We start from the raw sequence: 21,874 nt of genomic DNA, 5'->3' as shown, positions 1-21,874 counted from the left end.
ATGTATGAGATTGTTTAAAGTCTCTAACATTAAATTTTCTACCTCAGTTCTTGGTCCCATTTATTCTGGTTGATTCCTTTTTCACCCAGGAAATTAGGTCCCAGCGAAACATGGTGGAACAAGGTCTTATCCCCAAGAAGCCTTTGCACATGTGGTATGTTTCCATAAAAGATATCTTGAAATGCAGCCTGATTGATATACATAAGTAGGTAAATCAATGCACAATTTCTGCAAGTATCCTTGCTTGTTAAGAGACTTGGTATACTGTACATTCCCTAAGCAGCCCAATATTTTAAATATCTCACTTTCTCAAAGTTATGGAAAATTTTCACCCTTTATCACTTTAATATCCTTTCATAAAAAATTCTTAGATATGACATAGATATGAGATCTCCTGATGTTAAGATTCAGTTAGACAGAAATCGTTAGACAGAAATTGAGCAAGGAAGCCTGCTTTAACTATCTTTGGATGGATATTAATTCAAATGGGAATTGGATGGCTCATTTTTTATATGTAACCCAGACAGCTGAAACAAGCAGCCCATTTTTGTTTGAGACTATCTAATCCTGATCTAAGAAAAGTCTAAAAGGAAAATACTATACATCTCCAGCACTCTGCCTGGAGACAAATGTGCCCAAACTTAAACATTGGATGTATGAGATTGTTTAAAGTCTCTAACATTAAATTTTCTACCTCAGTTCTTGGTCCCATTTATTCTGGTTGATTCCTTTTTCACCCAGGAAATTAGGTCCCAGCGAAACATGGTGGAACAAGGTCTTATCCCCAAGAAGCCTTTGCACATGTGGTATGTTTCCATAAAAGATATCTTGAAATGCAGCCTGATTGATATACATAAGTAGGTAAATCAATGCACAATTTCTGCAAGTATCCTTGCTTGTTAAGAGACTTGGTATACTGTACATTCCCTAAGCAGCCCAATATTTTAAATATCTCACTTTCTCAAAGTTATGGAAAATTTTCACCCTTTATCACTTTAATATCCTTTCATAAAAAAATTCTTAGATATGACATAGATATGAGATCTCCTGATGTTAAGATTCAGTTCTACTTTTTCACTTTTGTCCTTGATTTTCCAGGTCCTTTTTCCTGGTCTTCCTTATTTCCAGCCAATAGTGTTGTATCATTTGAGTATTTCAAATTATTTGTGGTTCTTTCCTTAGTCTTCATTCCAACATCAGGCAGTTCCAAATCAAATTTCCACATGATCACTTCAGCATACAAAATTGAACAAAAATGGTGATAAAATACATCTCTGTCTAACTCTCTTCCAGATCCTGAACCAATCTGTGTCACCATAGAATGTTCTCATTGTTGCCTCATGATAAGTCTACAGTGATCTGATGAGTCTGATCAAGTGGGTTGCACTTGATCATGCAAAGCCGCCAATTGCCTATGGCATTCTACACAGTCAAAAACTTTTCTGTAAGCAATAAAACACATATATAGATCCTTTTGATATTCACGTGCCTTTTCCATGAGCCATCTAATATTGGCAGTTTGATCTTGAGTGCTGCAGCCCTTTCTAAAGCCAGCTTGTACATCAAGTAATTCTTGATCAATGACATTCTGTAGCCTCTGTTTAATAATCTTTAGCAGAATCTTACTTGAATGAGAAATCAATGCAATCATGAATAGTTGGAGCAGTCTCTGGCCTCACGTTTGTTTACCAGTGGGCTAAAAGCAGATCTTTTGCAGTCCTGATGCCATTAGCAGATAGACCATATCTCTTGACACAGGGCAGCCCCATCAATACCTGGATCTTTCAGTTCAGCAATTTCACCATGTCCCATTCTACTTCTTTCATGATTAATTGGGCTGTCATCATTGTCATCTTGATAGTAAGTCAAATTGCTACAGAGACCTTTTGTGTATCTTTTCTATCTGTTCTTGATCTTCTGCTGATCACTTAGTACATTCCCATTGCCATCTTTAAAAGTTCCTTGGCTTGCTGTAAAACTGGATCGCATCATTTTCACTCAAGCAAACATGAACTTAGAATGTCCCTTCCTGGTAGCTTCCATCAATTGTTGGGCTTTCTGAAGCCTTTCCTTCAACAATGTCATAAAATCCCTGACTACCAAAAGGTAGCCGTTGCTCTTCTCTATACCTTGCAGGTTCCCCTCCAGTCTGGAGGGTTCACTGTGGGTATCCATATCTGAGTCATATTATTGTCATAAAAAATCTGTTGAGATTTTTTACAGGTAGTTCACCATTATCTTCCCTAGCCTTCCCCATTTGTCCAGGCTTGAGACTGGCATATATTTGATGAATCAACCAGAAGACGGGGTTAAACATTATTTTTATGTAACTGAAAATGATCAATGGAACAATTTCATGAATGGCTGGTACAGTTTTTTCAAAACAGCTGCAAAGTTGAATACAATAGATTGTCACAGTAACAGTTATGTACTGTATATTTGGAAAGGATTAGGGCTAGGGCTAGGGCTAGGGCTAGGGTTAGAGTTAGGGTTAGGGTTAGGGTTAGGGTTAGGGTTAGGGTTAGTATTAGACAATACTGTACATAGTAGGCCAGTGTCTACATAAGTAAACGACAGCATTTAAACAATTTTACAAATAAAATGCATATTAATTTCATTGTAATTTCTTTGTTTGGTGGTTATGAGCCACTGAGTTGAGAAGCATACAGATTAAAAAATATTAATTATATCCTAACTTAAACTGACAGGATAGCTCAGAATTGCTCTATCTTTGTTTGTTTGTTGTTTCTCCTTCAGTCCCAGCCTGTTTCTATATGTACTGAGAGTTGTTGTCCTGGTACCAGCAAGAAAATCAAGGAAGGGCAGCCATTTTGTTGCTATGATTGCATTCCATGCCCAGATGGGAAAATTTCAGAGAAGGAGGGTAAGAAATGTTATGTTGGGATTTATCTCACAAAATGGTAGCAGTTTCCAAATGCAGCCTTATGTACCTGAAGACTCTTTTTTTACCAGTATTCTAAATAGGACTGATACAGTATTTTAGTGTTAGGGCGTGCTAAAGAGAAATCAGGTGATTATTATTATCCTATCCAGTTCAAATGCATAGATTATATGGATAATTATATAAAGAATTAGAATTCTAAAGATAATTTACCTATTCAAAGTTTTCAAATTAAAACATATCACAGACGTTAAACAGATTGCTTAAAGGGTTAGAGCAGGGGTGTCAAACTGCCGACCGGTGGGCCGGCTGCATCACACAGAGGGTCCACCCACCCCAGTTCTGGCAATGCAAAAAAAGTCACAATACATCGTGACACATCACATGACGTGGTGTGTTTGACATCTTTGGGCTAGAGAATAATTGAAGTGTACAGACAATAATTGTTGAATGAATTGGGCATATTTTTAAAATATGTAAATAATATTATTGATATACTTTATATTCTACAAATGGTCTTGAAATGATTTTATTTTTCAGATACAAACGATTGTTACTTGTGTCCAGAAGGAAGGTATCCAAACAAGAATCAGGATTCCTGTATTCCTAAAACGTTGACATTTTTGTCTTATGAGGAACTTTTGGGGATCATTTTAGTCTCCTTTGTTCTTTTCTTTTCTTTGATCTCGGTGGTGGTGCTTGCAATATTTGCGAAGAACCACAACACTCCTATCATCATTGCCAACAACTGAGACCTCACTTACATTCTCCTCATCTCCCTCCTGCTCTGCTTCCTTTCTGCATTCCTATTCATTGGTCATCCTGAGAAGTTGCTATGTCTCCTGCAACAAACGACTTTTGGGGTTGTCTTTGCAGTGGCTGTTTCTTCTGTGTTGGCAAAAACCGTCACAGTGGTTCTGGCTTTCCAGGCCACCAAGCCAGGATCCAAGATGCGGATGTTTGTGGGAAAGAGACTGTCCAACTCCATTGTCATTTCCTGTTCTTTTATTCAAATAGGTATTTGCATGACATGGCTAACAACCTCTCCCCCATTCCCAGACACTGACGTGGATTCAGTAGCTGAAGAAATTATTGTACAGTGCAATCAAGGCTCTGTGACTATGTTCTACGGTGTCCTAAGCTATTTGGGCTTCCTGGCTGTTATTAGTTTCATAGTTGCCTTCATGGCCAGGAAATTACCGGATACTTTCAATGAAGCCAAGTTCATCACCTTCAGCATGTTGGTCTTCTGCAGTGTTTGGATATCCTTTGTTCCAACCTACCTGAGCACCAAGGGGAAGTACATGGTGGCAGTGGAGATATTTTCCATCTTGGCCTCTAGTGTTGGTTTGCTGGGCTGCATCTTTCTTCCTAAATGTTATGTGATTGTTTTAAGGCCTGATTTGAACAGCAGGGAAAATTTAATGAAGAGAAAACAATTCTGATTTTGATTCATAATGTCTTCTGCTGTAGTTTGGTACTTAGGAAATTAGGAAATATCATCTTTCTCCAGATTTATAAGCCTGCTTCATCAATATGTCTTTATTAAATTAAAGAGATGCAATTTTTTGTATTCATGCCATACTATTAAGAATTTATTATAACATAAAAATATAGAGGAAAATGGGTATGGAAATTCTCAGCAATTGTATAAATTATAAAAACAAAGAATTTTTAAATATGTTGACCAGGTTGCTGAAAACTCTTCTTTTTCTGGTTCTCTACTGGGAAATAAAAGAATAAATTACAATTTTTATAAGTAACACATATTGGCAATCCATTTGCTTTCTTCATCAAGTTTAGATTTATTATTCCATTGAGGGTTATTCTTTCTTATGAGCATCTAGAAGTTTTTAAGTTTTTGATTAATTCTTATTCCTGTCATTAAAGTAAAGGGACATATGCTATCTTTACTAATGATGACCCTCAATTTATATTAGCAATCATATGGCTTTTAGCCTATGTATAGCAATGGAATGATAAGTTTAGACCACAATTTTCTCACCTATATTTTCTTAGAGCAAGAAATTTCAACCAATTCTTATTCAACATTTGTGCTGTCCTATTCAACTCTCACACACATCACAGGTGTTAGGAGTCTTTATTTAGGTTTCCAAACCTGAATTAGTATTCCCCAGCAATTTGTTTTCCAAAACCAGCACCCCTCCAATGAGTTCAACAAGCTACTCAAGAGAAGCCAACACTAGTTCACAGTGCAGAAAGCAGGCAAGTCCCATAAGCAAAGGCCAGCCCACATGGCAAAGAAAAGTCCACATGACAATGGCATGTCCACAAGGCAAAAGCTAGTCCCACAAGGCAAAGGCAAGTCCAAGTTTAAGAGGCATGATCTAAAGTTCAAGGTACAGAATCCAGAATCTGAGAATCAAGGCAACAGTCAAGATAACTCACAGCAAGGAACCTCACACCTTGTTCCCAGTGTCATTTCAGTCTCCTTGCTGACTAAATAGTTGCTTCCTGGTACAGCCCATCACAAGGGGTGAAGCTGCCTCCTCACAAGTAGCCTAGCTAACCTTCGTTGTGCCTGCCTCAACTCAACCCTACATACTCTCAGATCAGGAGGAGGAGGCAATTCTTCTTCATCTCAATTACTGTCCAGAGAAGCATCTGGAAGAGTCATCATAGCATTCTTTATGATAAAAATTATTAAATAGTTTTTGTTGAATTCATATAATTGAACTGAGCCAGTTTGGTCTAGTAGTTAAAACACTAGGCTAGAAATTGGGAGACCATGAGTTCAAGTTTCACTTTAACCATGAAAGCAAGTTTGGTGACTTTGGCCCAGTTGCTCTCTGTTAGCCCAACCCGCCTCACAGTGTTGCTGTTTTGGAGGAAACAGGAGGAGAAAGATTGGATATGTTTGCCATCTTGAACATCTGGGTCTTTTAATTACTGGGGTGGACTCAGGCTAGAACAACTTTGTAGCTGATGTGTGAGAAAGTGTTGCCCTAGGCACCAGGAGTTTTTATTATGGTTGTTTAAATTGTTTGTTTCTGTTTTTATTGTTTAATGAGGCACTCAGGGTTGTAGTTCATAATATGGGTAGTTATATCAGTCTTTTAAATAGATGCATATATAATATTTTAAACAGTAAAATGTCAACATTACATCTGCAGCCCAATATTTTCTATATGTGTCATATTGTATTAAGAACAAAGATTAAAACCAATTCTCCCATAAACCAGAAATACATGGTGGCAGTGGAGATATTTTCCATCCTAGCCTCTAGGGCTGGTTTGATGGTTGCATTTCTCTCCCCAAATGTTATGTCATTGTCTTGAAGCCCAATGCTAACAGGGAACACATAATGAAGAGAAAGAAATTACAATGTGTACAAATGATTTTCTTGTACTTTGTGATGAAGCAGTTGTTGTATGGCTACTAAGAGAATCTTCAGAAGGGTTCTTTCAACACTTAGCAACACATGTGAAAGTCATCTCTTCTAACATTAGGGTCGCATAGTTGCTTTGGAAAATACTTTCACATTACTTTGTTTCATTGTGCATTAATAGGAACTTCATCTTGCTTTGCAAAATAGAGCACAAAGTGTGTGTTCCTGCACAAACATAATATGAAAATGTTCAGAAGTTTTGGGAATTTCAGTGGTTTATGGATCTACATATACTAAAATGATAAAAAAAAATCTCTTATCAAAATTAAGTTAATGGGAATAATAATATTGTGTGAAAAACCATTTACTTTCCCCCATCCAGATTTATCTGCAAACTTTCCTTCAGTATTATTTGATTATGTCAGATTTTTATGGCTGAATGGATTACATATATATTTGTAGACCAATATCAAACATATTCACTTTATGGTATTAAAGAAACTGAATCCTAAAAACTAGAATTCCAAAATTTGCCAGAATTTAGTGGGTTAATATATTGTCTGACAAGGCGAGCAATGGCAGCCACACCATTAAAACAATGTGATGGAAAAGTAATGGTTGAAGATGAGATATATTAATATATTTGAAATAATTTAAGAAAATACTCTGATCTGAGCTGTGCTTTTGTGTATATCTTGTATCTAATTTGTGCTATGTCTATTATATGTGTGTGTGAAACTGTATTTCTCAATTCTCAGCAAAGCAGTCCTATGGCAATCTTTTTGGTTTTTTTGTCTTCTACTTAGCTAATTGTAAATAATTTACATAAAATTGCCAGCAAAAATTTACATGGCATTGTCAGCCATCTACAATCCTGAAACAACCAGCTCATGTGGTAGATGAAGAGTTGTTGAAAGTAGAGCCTGATCTAATCAACAAGATCTTTCACCTCACAAAACCCAGTAATCCAAATTAGAAAACCTACATCATCCCTTAAAAATACATTAATTCCCATTCCAAGACTGATGGTTTCTCAAAATCTTAAATAAACTTTTCTGAGGGTATCAGTTCCATTTTCTCATTGACAACTATCCAGATGTTGCTGGTGTTCCTTGCTTATGTATTTCAGATGCTATTACTTCAATATTAAATAATCCTACATTTTATCAATAATTACATCTCCTTTAAAAAAATCTTCTATGCTATATTGATATTACAGTATGTCCAGAAATCTAAGACTACATGACAGAAAGAAAACTTTCAGATTAATAAACAATGCCCATGCAATTAAAAAGTTGAGCAGTATTAAAAGCAACACAACACTCCATTCAAAGTTGACCAGAGTATTTGCATGAATTTTAGGGAATAATGCTTTGTGGCTCTGTCTGAAGTGTGCTGTGCTTAAGACTATCAGTTTAGGAATGTCCATAGTTCAGTCATGTGGTGTATCAGCTATGCTACTGTCCAAATTTTAGAGTCACATTCATGGTCATGCAGGACAGGAGTGTTACAGTAACATCATTCTAATACAGCATGTTTAACAGAACAGCTAAAAGTAGTACCCAACCTCTCTCTAGAGTACAAGCTTGAGGGAGCATTGTCTTGGGCATTTTTTTTAATCTTGTTCATTTTAATTGTCTTCATTTTGAATGAAATAGAAACATTTTTTTTCTATCAGTCAAAACATGTTTCCTACAATTCTCTTGAGATACATAAAGTAATTGGATACCTATTTAATTTTGAAAGGATGGTAGTTAGTTTGTTTATGTTCAACCAGAAACAGAATTTCAGTGTTCAAGTACAAAACATAAAGAATATTATAAATGTCTCAACTTTTTTATGTTAGGTAGAATAAAAGCACTACAATTATACAGCACACTTTGTGGAAGCTTCTTACTGTTTTCTAAGGTTTGCAATATCAGCATGTCTTGTTATCAGAATACTAATATCATTGTCATCAAAGAAGCAAGAAGAATTTAGATGTCAGGGAAAGATTTGGCTTTAATCATGTTCTCACTAGCATTATTTTATCTCTCACTTTCTAAATCACATAATATCAAATGTAGACTTCAGAGTCTTCATGATCCATATCACATGTACTATCAGTCAGGTGATGTCATCGTGGGTGGCATTGTCACTCTAGCTGCTTTCCTGCATTCCGGCTTAGAGTTCAGCAAAGTCCCACCACCACCATTGCTTGAAGATCTTGTGTAAGGATTTCATGCTTACTTCCACATATTCTGATGGTATAAACTGCTACTAGATCATAATTCAATTAGTCCACTCTGTTTAAACTTGTATCAAAGCATTTGAGATTTGCACAATATTTATTATTTTACTCAGTCAACCATCCAATGTTTAATGATAACTCTGGACCATAAGATTAAGGAGAAAACTTCAGTGAAATCTTTACTGTTCTAAATGGCAAAGTTTAATAGCCTGCATCTTCTCTGAGAATTTCACACATTTTTCCTTATGGTTTTCTTCATTTGATTGATACATCATTGAGATAATTGTAATAAAATGAGCATTTGTTCATGTTTTCAGTGATGTCAATAATTGTTATTAAGTTACTTTATGAAACAGAGTGATTTCAAAACATAAAGAAAAAATACAAATGTATGGATGACATACTTATTGGGTATTTTAAATATAGTATCAAAATTGTAAAGTTGATATTTTGCATGAATAAGTATACACATACAAAATACTAGTTCCTAGGTTTTCCATATATTATATCTTATGAAATAACTGCTTTATGAAACCTTCACTGCATTAGTTTTATATACATGCTAATAAAAATAAATATTATGAGACTTATGACATGAGCTGCAATAATTAGAACTTTTTTTCTTTTATTTTTTTAAAAAATATTTATCTGACATTGAACTTATCTTCTGTTTCAGATTAATACCTAAATATTACCAAAATATTGTGGCCCTGACATTTGCAGTCAAGGAAATCAATAAAAACCCACACATCTTATCCAATGTCACCCCTGGCTTCCACATCTATGACAGTCATTTCAGCACACAGAAAACATATCATGCCACAACATTACTGATTTACAACATGAAAAGATTTTTCCCCAACTATATCTGTGGTATTCAGAATCATCTGATTTCAGTGATTGGGGGACTAGACACCAAAACTTCCATTCACATTGCAAATCTCTTGGATATCTATAAGATCCCACAGGTAAAATTCAGAACATACCTGGCTTTTTAGAATTTCTAGATTTTGTTGTATCTTGTGTGCTTCTTCTTTGTTAAAATCTTCTTACCCAACTTCTTCTTTAAAAAAGGACTATGACAAGCTAGATAATTTAACAGAAGAAAAGGAACTATTATAGTATAAATAAAAATATTCACCCTGATTAAACAACCTGGAAATATTTCCATAGTCATATTACAACTGTAGTTCTAGCATTGTTCAATCTCTCAAAGATACTGTCACATAAACTTTGGTTAAGTACATTACATGAGTAAACAATTTAGATACAGAAGAGGTTACAGAAAAGGTCAATGAGGAAAAAAGTATAACATATATCAATTACTTATTGATTGATTAAATGTATTTGCAGGCAACCACAATCAAAATTACTCTTGGCGGCTTATGTAGAAAATATGCAAAACAAACTATGCACAATATATATAAAACCACAGGGAATTTAACAGTGCAAAGAAAAAAAGAATAACGGAAAATGGACATATAAAACAAATCAGGGGAAAGACTGTCCAAAACAGTTCAAAGCCAAAGAGCTTTTGAAAAGATCCTGCAAAGACTTTATGCAGGAATAAGAGCCACTTTAACATTCAATTTGATTCAGGATTTCCCCTATTCAGAGTCCTTCATGGAAGTCAATGTGCAAACCAAATTCACAATAACAAAAAGGGAAAGCGGCTGTTCTGGACAATGGTAATTCTTACAATTACCCATTGTTGCACTCAAAACTGTCTCACGTACAAAAAATACAACAGTCAGAATATCTTCAAACTAACATTTCCTGCAGTATTTTTCTTAAAGCCTAAATCTAACAGACATACTGTAGCTACTTATCATAAAATATACAGGTGAAACTTGAAAAAATAGAATATCGTGCAAAAGTTCATTTATTTCAGTAATGCAACTTAAAAGGGAAAACTAATATATGAGATAGACTCATTACATGCAAAACAAGATAGTTCAAGCCGTGATTTGTCATAATTGTGATGATTATGGTGTACAGCTCATGAAAACCCCAAATCCACAATCTCAGAAAATTAGAATATTACATGCAATCAATAAAACAAGGAGTGTAAATAGAACAAAATCGGACCTCTGAAATGTATAAGCATGCATATGTACTCAGTAGTTGGTTTGGGCCCCTTTTGCAACAATTACTGCCTCAATGTGGCGTGGCACGGAAGCTATCAGCCTGTGGCACTGCTGAGGTGTTATGGAAGACCAGGATGCTTCAATAGCGGCCTTCAGCTCTTCTGCATTGTTTGGTCTCATGTCTCTCATCTTTCTCTTGGCAATGCCCCATAGATTCTCTATGGGGTTCAGGTCAGGCGAGTTTGCTGGCCAATCAAGCACAGTAATCCCACGGTCATTGAACCAGGTTTTGGTGCTTTTGGCAGTGTGGGCAGGTGCCACGTCCTACTGGAAAATGAAGTCAGCATCCCTGTAAAGCTCGTCTGCAGAAGGAAGCATGAAGTGCTCCAAAATCTCCTGGTAGATGGCTGCGTTGACCCTGGACTTAATGAAGCACAGTGGACCAACACCAGCAGATGACATGGCTCCCCAAATCAACACAGACTATGAAAACTTCACACTGGACTTCAAGCATCTTGCAGTGTGTGCCTCTCCATTCTTCCTCCAGACTCTGGGTCCTTGGTTTCCAAATGAGATGCAAAAGTTGCTCTCATCAGAAAAGAGGACTTTGGACCACTGAGCAACAGACCAGGTCTGTTTTTCTTTAGCCCAGGTAAGATGCTTCTGATGTTGTTTGTTGTTCAGGAGTGGCTTAACAAGAGGAATATGACATTTGAAGCCCATGTCCAGGAACCGTCTGTGTGTGGTGGCTCTTGATGCACTGACTCCAGCCTCAGTCCACTCCTTGTGAAAGTCCCCAACACTTTGGAATGGCCTTTTCCTGACAATCCTCTCCAGGCTGCGGTCATCCCTGCTGCTTGTGCACCTTTTTCTTCCACACTTTTCCCTTTCACATAACTTTCTATTAATGTGCTTTGATATAACACTTTGGGAGCATCCAACTTCTTTTTGCAATTACCTTTTGAGGCTTTCCCTCCTTATGGAGGATGTCAATGATGGTTTTCTGCACAACTGTCAGGTCAGCAGTCTTCCCCATGATTGTGATTCCTACTGAACCAGACTGAGAGACCATTTAAAGGCTCAGGAACCCTTTGCAGGTGTTATGGCTTAATTAGCTGATTAGAGTGGGACACTTTGAGCCTAGAATATTGCACCTTTTCACAATATTCTAATTTACTGAGATTCTGGATTTGGGGTTTTCATAAGCTATAAGCCATAATCTTCACAATTATTGAACTATCTTGCTTTGCATGTAATGAGTCTATCACATATATTAGTTTCCCCTTTTAAGTTGCATTACTGAAATAAATGAACTTTTGCACGATATTCTAATTTTTCGAGTTTCACCTGTAATTCATTCATTCATTCATTCAATTGATAGCACTACACTGCATTGGAAATTGCTCAAGACATGCTTACTTGTGAATGAAGAGTTTAGCTTGGGTGTACACAATCTCTTCAAAGAGGCAGTCAGAATTTTCTCTGAAGTTGGCCAATTTTCTCCATTTTTTCTCTTCAAAACTATCTCTCTAGCAGTGGTCCTTGCTTTATCTCTCTTTTTTGTCTTTTCGTTCCAACTTCAGCAATGCTACCTTTTGCTCATTCACTTAAGCATATCTTTTATAAAGAAGTATGAATATATGGCATGTTTTTAAAAAACTTGAATATGACAATTAAATATGACTCTCTCCATTTTTTTCCTTTGTTCTCAATCATTATTCAGCTCATCTATGGTGCTAGTCCCATTATGAATTACAAAACACCAGGCCTATGTTTCTTCCAGATGAGCCCACTGGAAAGACTTCAATATGATGGAATTCTTTCTTTACTTCTCCATTTTGGGTGGACATGGATTGGGATACTTGTGATGGCCAATGACAATGGAGAAAGGGTTATAGAAATGATTGTTCCATTATTGTCCCAGCACAACATCTGTTTTTCGTATATAGAAAGAATCGGTGAATTAACAAATGTTAATGAAATTGGTGACTTGTTCAACCATGGTGCAGAAATACATGATAAAATTATGGATAGCAATGCTAATGTTCTGATATTTTATGGAGAATCTGATACTATGGTAAGGTTAAGATGGCTAGCATATTTATCAGGAAAAAACATAACAGATATTGTCAAAGGTAGAGTGTGGATATTTACAGCACAAATGGAGCTCAACTCACATGTGTATCAGAGAGATTGGGATACTGACATAATGAATGGTGCTCTGTCCTTCACAATTCATACCAATGACCCACCAGGCTTCCAGTCATTTACTGAAAGTAGAAATCCTTCCATGACAGAAGATGGATTTATCAAGGATTTTTGGCAGCAATCCTTTGTTTGTGCATTTAAAAGCTTAAATGTAGATGAGGTAGCTGGTGATCTTTGCATAGGAGAAGAAAAATTGGAAGATCTTCCTGTAACTTTTTTTGAAAAAAGAATGACTGGTCACAGCTACAGTATTTATAATTCTGTCTATGCAGTAGCCCATGCATTGCATGCCATGATGTCAACCAGATCTGCCCAGTGGTCAGTGGTGAATAAAGGGAGGTTGATGTTTCTAAATCAAGATTCATGGCAGGTAATGTACTGAGCATCATCTTGAACGAAAACATTATTTATATAAAGAAAAATTATCTCTGTAACATCAATTACAGCAGCCATGTCAAACTGCCAGCCCATGGGCCGGATGCATCAGGACGAAACTGCGCCCTCCCCATTGCCATCAATGGGGAAAAAGTCACGATACGTTGCGCGAGGTCACGTGACATCATGAGTTTGACATGGCTGAATTACAGAAATTCATTTTGATCTCTGTTCCCACCTCTGGAAAGAACACAAGTTTCTCTATCTTGATTAGCCACTTCACATCCTGATTGATTAACTCCTCACGTCCTGGACATAAATTATTGGGATGCTCCTATAGGACATCCCAAAACAACTAGACACAGACACATTTTTTTCATCCATGCCATTACTCTGCTGAATACCTGATTCCCACAGTACTACTGTCTTATATCTAAAAAAAATTATCTACATTATGTAGCTGTATTATTATTAGTCTCCCATTTTCAACTACTTTTTCTTCTCGATATTGTTGTTGTTGTTGTTGTTGTTGTTGTTGTTGTTGCATGTATACTCAGAGCTTCTGCACCGGAGACAGGTTCTTTGTGTGTCTAATCATTCTTGGCCAAATAAAATATTCTGTTCAGTTCCATTCTATTCTATGACTTCCACTGCATTGAATTCTTCTTCAACTCCCCCTGCCCAAATTAAACGTCATTTTCTAATCTTTGATCTTTTCTTTTTTTCATCTAGCTGCACTCTTTTTTAAAAGGTCTCTCGTTTAATAACAATGCTGGAGATCTGGTTTCTATTGACTACAATGGAGAATTACTAGCTGGATATGATATACTGAACTGGATTGTTTCTTCTAACGAGTCCTTCATTAGAATTAAAGTTGGGAGTGTAACCCCTACTGTTTTTTCAGACCAAATATTCACCATAAATGAAACTATCATAACCTGGCACAGTTGGTTTAACCAGGTAAGACCCTTCTTCTAGGGATTTTACTTTGTAGCTTAGATGCATAAAATGATTAATTCAGAGCTGATCAAATAAGAACATGTACTAGAATTCAACCAATAATGTCTACAAAGTTGTTGCTTCAGCTGGGCTTTTCATGAATTCATTATTTACTATGATGAAATAATATATTTGATATGATATCTGTGGAATGGGACTGGCCTATCACATTTGTGCTGGCAGAAGGAGCCTCCTGCAGATCTCATAAGCCAAGGAATTTCAGCTGGTGGGCCCCATAAAAATGATCTTTTGTGCCAAAGCTCCTACCCTTTAGAACATCTTTCAATGGAAGATAAGATCCATCCCCTCTCTTTTAGCCTTCAGGAAAAGTCTTAAAATCTACTTGTGCTGGCTGGCAGGGGGTTCTGAAGATGTTGTTGGCTGGAGGTGGGTTGGTATACTAACAGAGAAGGTACCCCCATCTCTCCCCTTGAACCCCCTTTTTAGTTTGTTTTTATTTCCATAACTTTAATCTGTTTTTATTTAAATTTATAATTTTCAAATAATATAATTATACAAATAAATTGTATTTGTGTGTTTTCTTGTTGCAAGCCACTCAGAGTTGACAAATAGACAAACAGACAGAAAGATTGATATTTCATATTCTTTTTAAAAATCCTAGAACCCAATTTTCTAGAGATATAAATTTCAATTGCATTGTTCAGGGTGACTTAAAACAATTCATCATAGTCTGACCATTTATTTAAAATAAAAGCTAATCAGTTGAAATTTTGCTTCTTAAATTTTCTACTGCATTAGTGTGGGTCTGTGATATCACCTTTTCTTCAAATTTTAATGTATAAATTATAGAATAAATGAACATAGTGATTTGTTAATCTTATTTGAATCTGTTCTTTGGCTATTTCAGTAACACACATGCAAAAAAAATTCTTTTTGGATCAACACAATTAAATTTCAACTCTACAAAACTCATGATGTTCTTATCCCAGTTTCTGAACTAGACAGAAATTGATCAATACAGCCTGCTTTGACTATCTTTGGAATGGATATTAATTCAAATGGGAATTGGATGGCTCATTTGTCACATGCCACCCAAAAGGCTGAAATAAGCAGTCCATCTCTGTTTAAAATTATCTAATCACGATCTCAGAAAAGCCTAAAAGGAAAATGCTATATTTCTAATGTAGCACTTTACTTGGAAACAGGTCTACCCAAACCTAAACATTTAATGTATGAAATTTTTTAATGTGAATAAATTCGAATTTCCTACCTCAGTGCTTGGGAATTTGGTCTCAGCAAAATATGGTGCAACAATAATGATTACATAATAAAAGATATCTTGAAATGGAGAGTCTTTCATATATATAATTAGGTACATCAATGCAGAATTTCTGCAAGAATCCTAGCTAGTTAAGTGATTAGGTGTACTGTTATGTCCTCCCAAAAGCCCAATATTTTAAAAATCTCACTTTCTCAAAAGTTCTGGAAAATTTTCACCCATCATTACTTTCATATGCTTCCATCAGCAATCCTTAAAGTAGGTATAAGATCTCTCAGATTTAAAAACTCATCAGCATTCAATCACTGGTCTTTGCAAAAAGCCAAACCACATCAACCAAGATCAAACTGCTACTCAAATTTGGTCTCAGTCTGTTTCAGTACACAGTGAAGAGTTGCTATCCTGGTCCCAGCAAGAAAATTTAAAAGGCATTGTGTGACATCCTGACAAAGGACTGATCATGTGACCTAGCTAGAGGTAAATTGACTACAGATAAGTATTCAATGTAAGACCAAAATTAGGACTGGAACTTCACTGCTAAGGGAGGCAGTTGTTAAGTGAGTTGCACCTGATGTGATGATTTTTCTGCCATGGTGATTAAATGAAACACATAGTCATTATGCCTTGGTGGAGCAGTGGGCTAATGCCTCCTTAAGTAACACCAGCTGCCTGCAATTAGTGCAGGTTCGCATCCCACCAGGCTCAAGGTTGACTCAGCCTTCCATCCTTCCGAGGTATGTAAAATGAGGACACAGATTGTTGGGGGCAATAAGCTGACTTTGTAATAATGCCGCTTGGGATGTGTGAAAGCCCTAATAAGCAGGCATATACATAGAATGAAGGCTACTGCTAAGTTTGTAAAGCCGCCCTGAGTCTTCGGAGAAGGGCGGGATATAAATGGAATTAAAATAAAATAAAATAAAATAAAATTAAGCAAATACAGCTTCCCACATTGACTTTGCCTGTTGGAATCTTGCTGGCTGGTCAAAATTAGAGGTCATATGATTGCGAGACACTGCAATCATCATTAATACATTTCTAAGTGTCTAAATTTAGATCACATGACCGTTGAGATGTTGTGACACTGAAAGTGCAAGCACTAGGCATAAGTCACTTTGTCAGCATTGTCATAACTTCAAACAGTCATTAAACTAATGGTTGTGGGTCAAGGATTATCTGTAGTGGTTAGTGGTCTCATTGTAATAGTCACTTTTGTATATTGTATACTATTGGTTAAACATTATTTTTATGCAACCCAAAATGGTCAATTTCCTATTTAAAAATAGCTGCAAAGTTGAATACAAGAGATTGTCACAGTAACAGTTATATATATTTGGAAAGACTAGAAATCTGAGGCATCTTTCTATAGACAATACTGTGGTAGTACGCTAGTGACTACATAAATAGAAGACAACATTTAAACAAATTTATAGAAAGCAATTATGCTTGGAAGAATTAGCATCCAAAGAATATCAGGATGCCAAAGAACATGATGGCTATACACCATCACAGCTAACACCCACCATAGCATTGAACAACTCAAAGAAGTAGTGCAAGATCAGAAGGTGTGGAGAGACCTGGTTCATAATATGACCAAGAGTTGGACACAACTGAATGCATATCATCATCATCATCAATCAAATGAAATGCATGTTACCTTTATTGTAATTCCTTTGTTTGATTGTTAAGAGCAGTTTAGTTGGATTGCATACAAATTTAATAGCTTATTATTAATTACATCCTAACTCAGACTGATGTGATAACTTAGAATTATTGTTTGTTTGTTTCTGCTTCAGTCCCAGCCTGTTTCAGTATGCACCGAGAGTTGCTATCCTGGCTCCAGCAAGAAAATCAAGGAAGGGGAGCCCTTTTGTTGCTATGACTGCATTCCATGCCCAGATGGGAAGATTTCAGAGAAAGAGGGTAAGAGATGTTATGATGGCATTTATCTCACACAATGGTAGCAGTTTCCAAATGCAACCTTGTATACCTGAAGAATCTTTTTGACCAGCATTCCTATCTATTTCAAAAGAATAGATTAGTAGTTTATATAACAATATAAAGAATTAAAGAATTTAATTAAAGAATTAAAATTCTAAAGATCTTTTACATATCAACATTTTGAAATTAAAATATAATATCATTGTCAATAAACAGGTGGTTTAAACAGTTACAGCATTCTTGAAATGTACAGACTAATATTCAAGTGTTTAATAAACAGGGAATAAAAACATTCTAAGTATTCTTAAAAATGTAAAGTATATTATTAAGATATATCTTACTCTACATTCTCAAAAATGTCCTCGGATCATTTTATTTTTCAGATACAAACGATTGTTACATGTGTCCAGAAGGAAGCTATCCAAACAAGAATCAGGATTCCTGTATTCCTAAAACGCTGACATTTTTGTCTTATGAGGAACCTTTGGGAATCAGTTTAGTCTCCTTTGTTCTTTTCTTTTCATTGCTGTCAGTGGTGGTGCTTGCAATATTTGCGAAGAACCACAACACTCCTATCATCATTGCCAATAACCGAGACCTCACTTACATTCTCCTCATCTCCCTCCTGCTCTGCTTCCTTTCTGCATTCCTATTCATTGGTCATCCTGAGAAGTTGCTATGTCTCCTGCAACAAACGACTTTTGGGGTTGTCTTTGCAGTGGCTGTTTCTTCTGTGTTGGCAAAAACCGTCACAGTGGTTCTGGCTTTCCAGGCCATCAAGCCAGGATCCAAGATGAGAATGTTTGTGGGAAAGAGATTGTCTAACTCCATTGTCATTTCCTGTTCTCTTATTCAAATAGGTATTTGCGTGACATGGCTAATAACTTCTCCCCCATTCCCAGACGCTGACATGGATTTGGTAGTTGAAGAAATTATTCTGCAGTGCAATCAAGGCTCTGTGACTATGTTCTACGGTGTCTTAAGCTATTTGGGCTTCTTGGCTGTTATTAGTTTCATAGTTGCCTTCGTGGCCAGGAAATTACCGGATACTTTCAATGAAGCCAAGTTCATCACCTTCAGCATGTTGGTCTTCTGCAGTGTTTGGATATCCTTTGTTCCAACCTACCTGAGCACCAAGGGGAAATACATGGTGGCGGTGGAGATATTTTCCATCTTGGACTCTAGTGCTGGTTTGCTGGGCTGCATCTTTCTTCCTAAATGTTATATAATTGTTTTAAGGCCTGATTTAAACAACAGGGGAAATTTAATGAAGAGAAAACAATTCTGATTTTGATTTGTAATGTCCTTTCTGTGGTTTCTAATTATGAAAACAATATCATCTATCTACAGAGTCATTTATCTATATGAAGCCTCTGGGTGAGATCATTCGTGGCTTTGGAGTTGGGTATCATCAGTATGCTGATGATACCCAGCTTTTCATTTTGACCCCAAACCACCCCAGTGATGCCCTCGACGTGATTGTCCCATTGCCTGGAGGCGGTCCAGGTCTGGATGGGGAGGAACAGGCTTCGGCTCAACCCTGACAAGACTGAGTGGCTGTACGCGCCAGAATCTCAGGAAATTCAGATCATTCCATCTCTCACTATGGGGGGTGAGTTATTACCCCCCATAGATAGGGCTCGCAACTTGGGGGTCCTCCTAGATTCACAGCTTTCCTTAGAAGACCATATAGGAGCTGTGACTAGGGGGGCCTTTGCCCAGGTTCGCCTGGTGCGCCAGTTGCGGCCCTATCTAGAGCGGGATGCCTTGCGTACAGTCACTCATGCGCTCGTGACCTCTCGGTTAGACTACTGCAATGCTCTCTACATGGGGCTGCCCTTGAGGACCACTCGGAGGCTCCAACTAGTGCAGAATGCAGCTGCGCGAGTTGTGTTGGGGGTCTCCCGATACTCCCATATTACACCTCTGCTCCGTGAGCTGCATTGGCTTCCGGTTGCCTTCCGGGTGAGATTCAAGGTACTGGTAATGACCTACAAAGCCCTACATGGCATGGGTCCGGAATACCTTAGGGAGCACCTGCGGCCGGCATCAACTTCCCTCCACCCAGTGCGCTCCCACAGAGAGGGCCTCATCAGGGTGCCACCGGTCAGAGAATGCCGTCTGGTGGCCCCCAGGGGGAGGGCGTTCTCTGTGGGTGCGCCTGACCTTTGGAACCATTTACCGGTTGAGCTCCGGATGGCTCCCGACCTTCACTCCTTCCGACATGATCTAAAAACCTATTTGTTTGAACAAGCCGGCCTGGTCTGATGGGTTTGGGTTTTAATTATTGTTTTAATGTAATTTATTTTTTGCATTTGGGCACTAGGGTTTAATTTGTTTTAATTTTTGTATTTTGGTTATTTTGGTATTTATGGCCCTGTTCACCGCCCTGAGTCCTTCGGGAGAAGGGCGGTATACAAATTAAATTAAATAAAATAAATAAATAAGGCTCTTTATCAACCACTGCAGTCCTGGTTTCCATGTGCAGGTATTGCTTCATCAGTTCACTATGAGAAATGTGCAGCACAGTGGCTGTGCTCACACATAAGGGGAAAGAATAGGCAGCCCATGAAAGAGTCATGCAAGGCTAAAGATAGGCTTAATAATAAAAAAAGAAGTCTCTCCCATTTATGTTCCATTGTTTAAAACATTTCCCCCATAGGACGTGCATAGATACAGCTATCTGCATGCAATGAAATGTCATTTTTAAAATATTTCTTTATGAAATTAAAGAGATAGGAAATTTTTTTACTCATACAGTGCTATAAAGAATCTGGTATAACATAAAAAGGATAAGAAAAGTGGATATGGAAATTCTCAAGAATTTTATAAATTATAAAACAAATATTTTTCAAAAATGTTGACCAAAATATTGACCAAAACCTTTTCTTTTGCTCACTCTTTCTTGGGGGAAAAAATAAATTTAAAAAATTGGTATACAAATTGGCAATTCATCTGTTTTCTTTATCAAGTGCAGATTTATTATTCCATTGAGATCTATTCATTTTTATCAGCATCACGAAGTTCTTAACGTCTTGATTAATTCTTATTCCTGGGATTACAACCAAAAGAACTTATGCTGTCTTGACTAATAATCATCATCCTCAACATATATTAGCAATTATATGGCTTTTAGCCCCATATGTACCAATGGAGTCATAACATTAGAACATAATTTTATCAATCCTACAGTATATTTCACTTTTACAGCAAGAAACTGCAACCAATTCTTATTCAGAACTTAAATTGCAACAACATTTTTACATGATTTGAATAATAAATATTACACTGCTTTTGTTGAATTACTATAATTGATATTTGGTCTAGTGGTTGAGGAACTAGACAAGAAAGCAGGTTATCATGAGTTCAAATCCCACCTTAGCCATGGTGATGGTGATTTGGAGCCAGTCATTCTCTCTTAGCCCAAGCTGTAGAGATATTTTAATGTTTTGTGAGCCACCTGGGGTTCTGGTTCATAATATGGGCAAATGTATAAGTCTGTTGGGTAACTATATAAGAATACTGAATAAGAATTGATTGCCATTTCCTGTTCTTTTATTGGTTAGCCATGCCATGCAAATATCCATTTCAATGAGTTCAAGTCCCAACTTAGCCAGTTTGGTGACATGAGTCAGTCACTCCTTCTTGGTCAAACCTGCCTCACAGGAATGTTGTTGTGGGGAAAATAGGAGATGGAAGGTTTGTTGGATATATTCATTGCCTTGAAAATCTGGCCCTTCTAACAATTGCCCTAGTCACCAGGAATTTTTCTCGTGCTTGTTTAGTTCTTTGTTTGTTTTCTGTTTTATTATTTTGTGAGCCACTAATGGTTGTGGTTCATAATATGGAGAGCTATATAAGTCTTTTAAATGGATGCATACTTAAGATTTTAATCAATAAAATGTCAACATTATCTGCAGCCCAATACTTTCTATACATGTCATATTGTATTAAGAACAGGGATTATTAACACTGTTTCTCCCATAAATCAGAACTAAAAGGTGGCAGTGGACATGGGCTGGTTTGCTGATTGAATTTTTCTCCCCAAATGTTATGTCATTATCTTGAAGCCCAGCATGAACAACAGGGAACACCCTAATGAAGAGAAAGAAATTAAGATGTTAACAAGTGAATTTCTCGTACTTTGTGATGAAGCAGTTGATGTATGGCTTTTAAGAGAACCTTCAGACAGGCTCTTTCAACACTGAGCAGCACATATGAAAGCTCTTCTATCATTAGGGTCACATACTTGCTTTGGAAAACACCTACACCTTATTTTGTGTTTGCTTGTTCATGATTAGGACCATCATCTTGATTTGCAAAATGCAGAGCAAAATGAGTATTCTTGCACAAACATAATGTGAAAGTCCTCAGAAGTTTGGGATGTCTCAGTAGTTTATGGATCTAGATATCCTGAAAATGACAACAAGTTATATCAAAACTAAGTTAATGTGAATAATGATATTGCATAAAAATTATCCCCCATCTAGATTTATCTGCAATGTTTAATTTGGTATCTGTTGATATTTGATTTTGTATGCCT

At 36.8% G+C, this 21,874-nt stretch overlaps 2 protein-coding genes and 1 pseudogene across 3 annotated transcripts in view; all 3 read left to right on the top strand.

Moving 5' to 3' along the window:
* LOC310650012 (vomeronasal type-2 receptor 26-like) overlaps window positions 1-21,874 on the top strand; it is a gene marked incomplete at both ends in the record, with an annotated part of 53,367 nt that overhangs the window by 12,106 nt on the left and 19,387 nt on the right. The window lies entirely within an intron of this gene.
* On the top strand, window positions 1,804-4,347 carry LOC310649151 (vomeronasal type-2 receptor 26-like; annotated as a pseudogene). The gene is made up of 3 exons: window positions 1,804-1,860; window positions 2,758-2,884; window positions 3,443-4,347. The product of its transcript is annotated as a vomeronasal type-2 receptor 26-like (transcript).
* LOC310649150 (vomeronasal type-2 receptor 26-like) lies at window positions 17,710-18,619 on the top strand (the record flags this gene model as incomplete). Its single annotated transcript, XM_083377443.1, has 1 exon — window positions 17,710-18,619. The coding sequence occupies exon 1, from the start codon at window positions 17,732-17,734 to the stop codon at window positions 18,617-18,619; it is 888 nt and encodes a 295-aa protein (XP_083233569.1). The 5' UTR covers window positions 17,710-17,731.

This window comes from Vipera ursinii (genome assembly GCF_947247035.1).
Source record: "Vipera ursinii genome assembly, chromosome: Z".
NCBI classification, from domain to species: domain Eukaryota; kingdom Metazoa; phylum Chordata; class Lepidosauria; order Squamata; family Viperidae; genus Vipera; species Vipera ursinii.
This window is presented reverse-complemented; position numbering and strand designations above follow the sequence as displayed.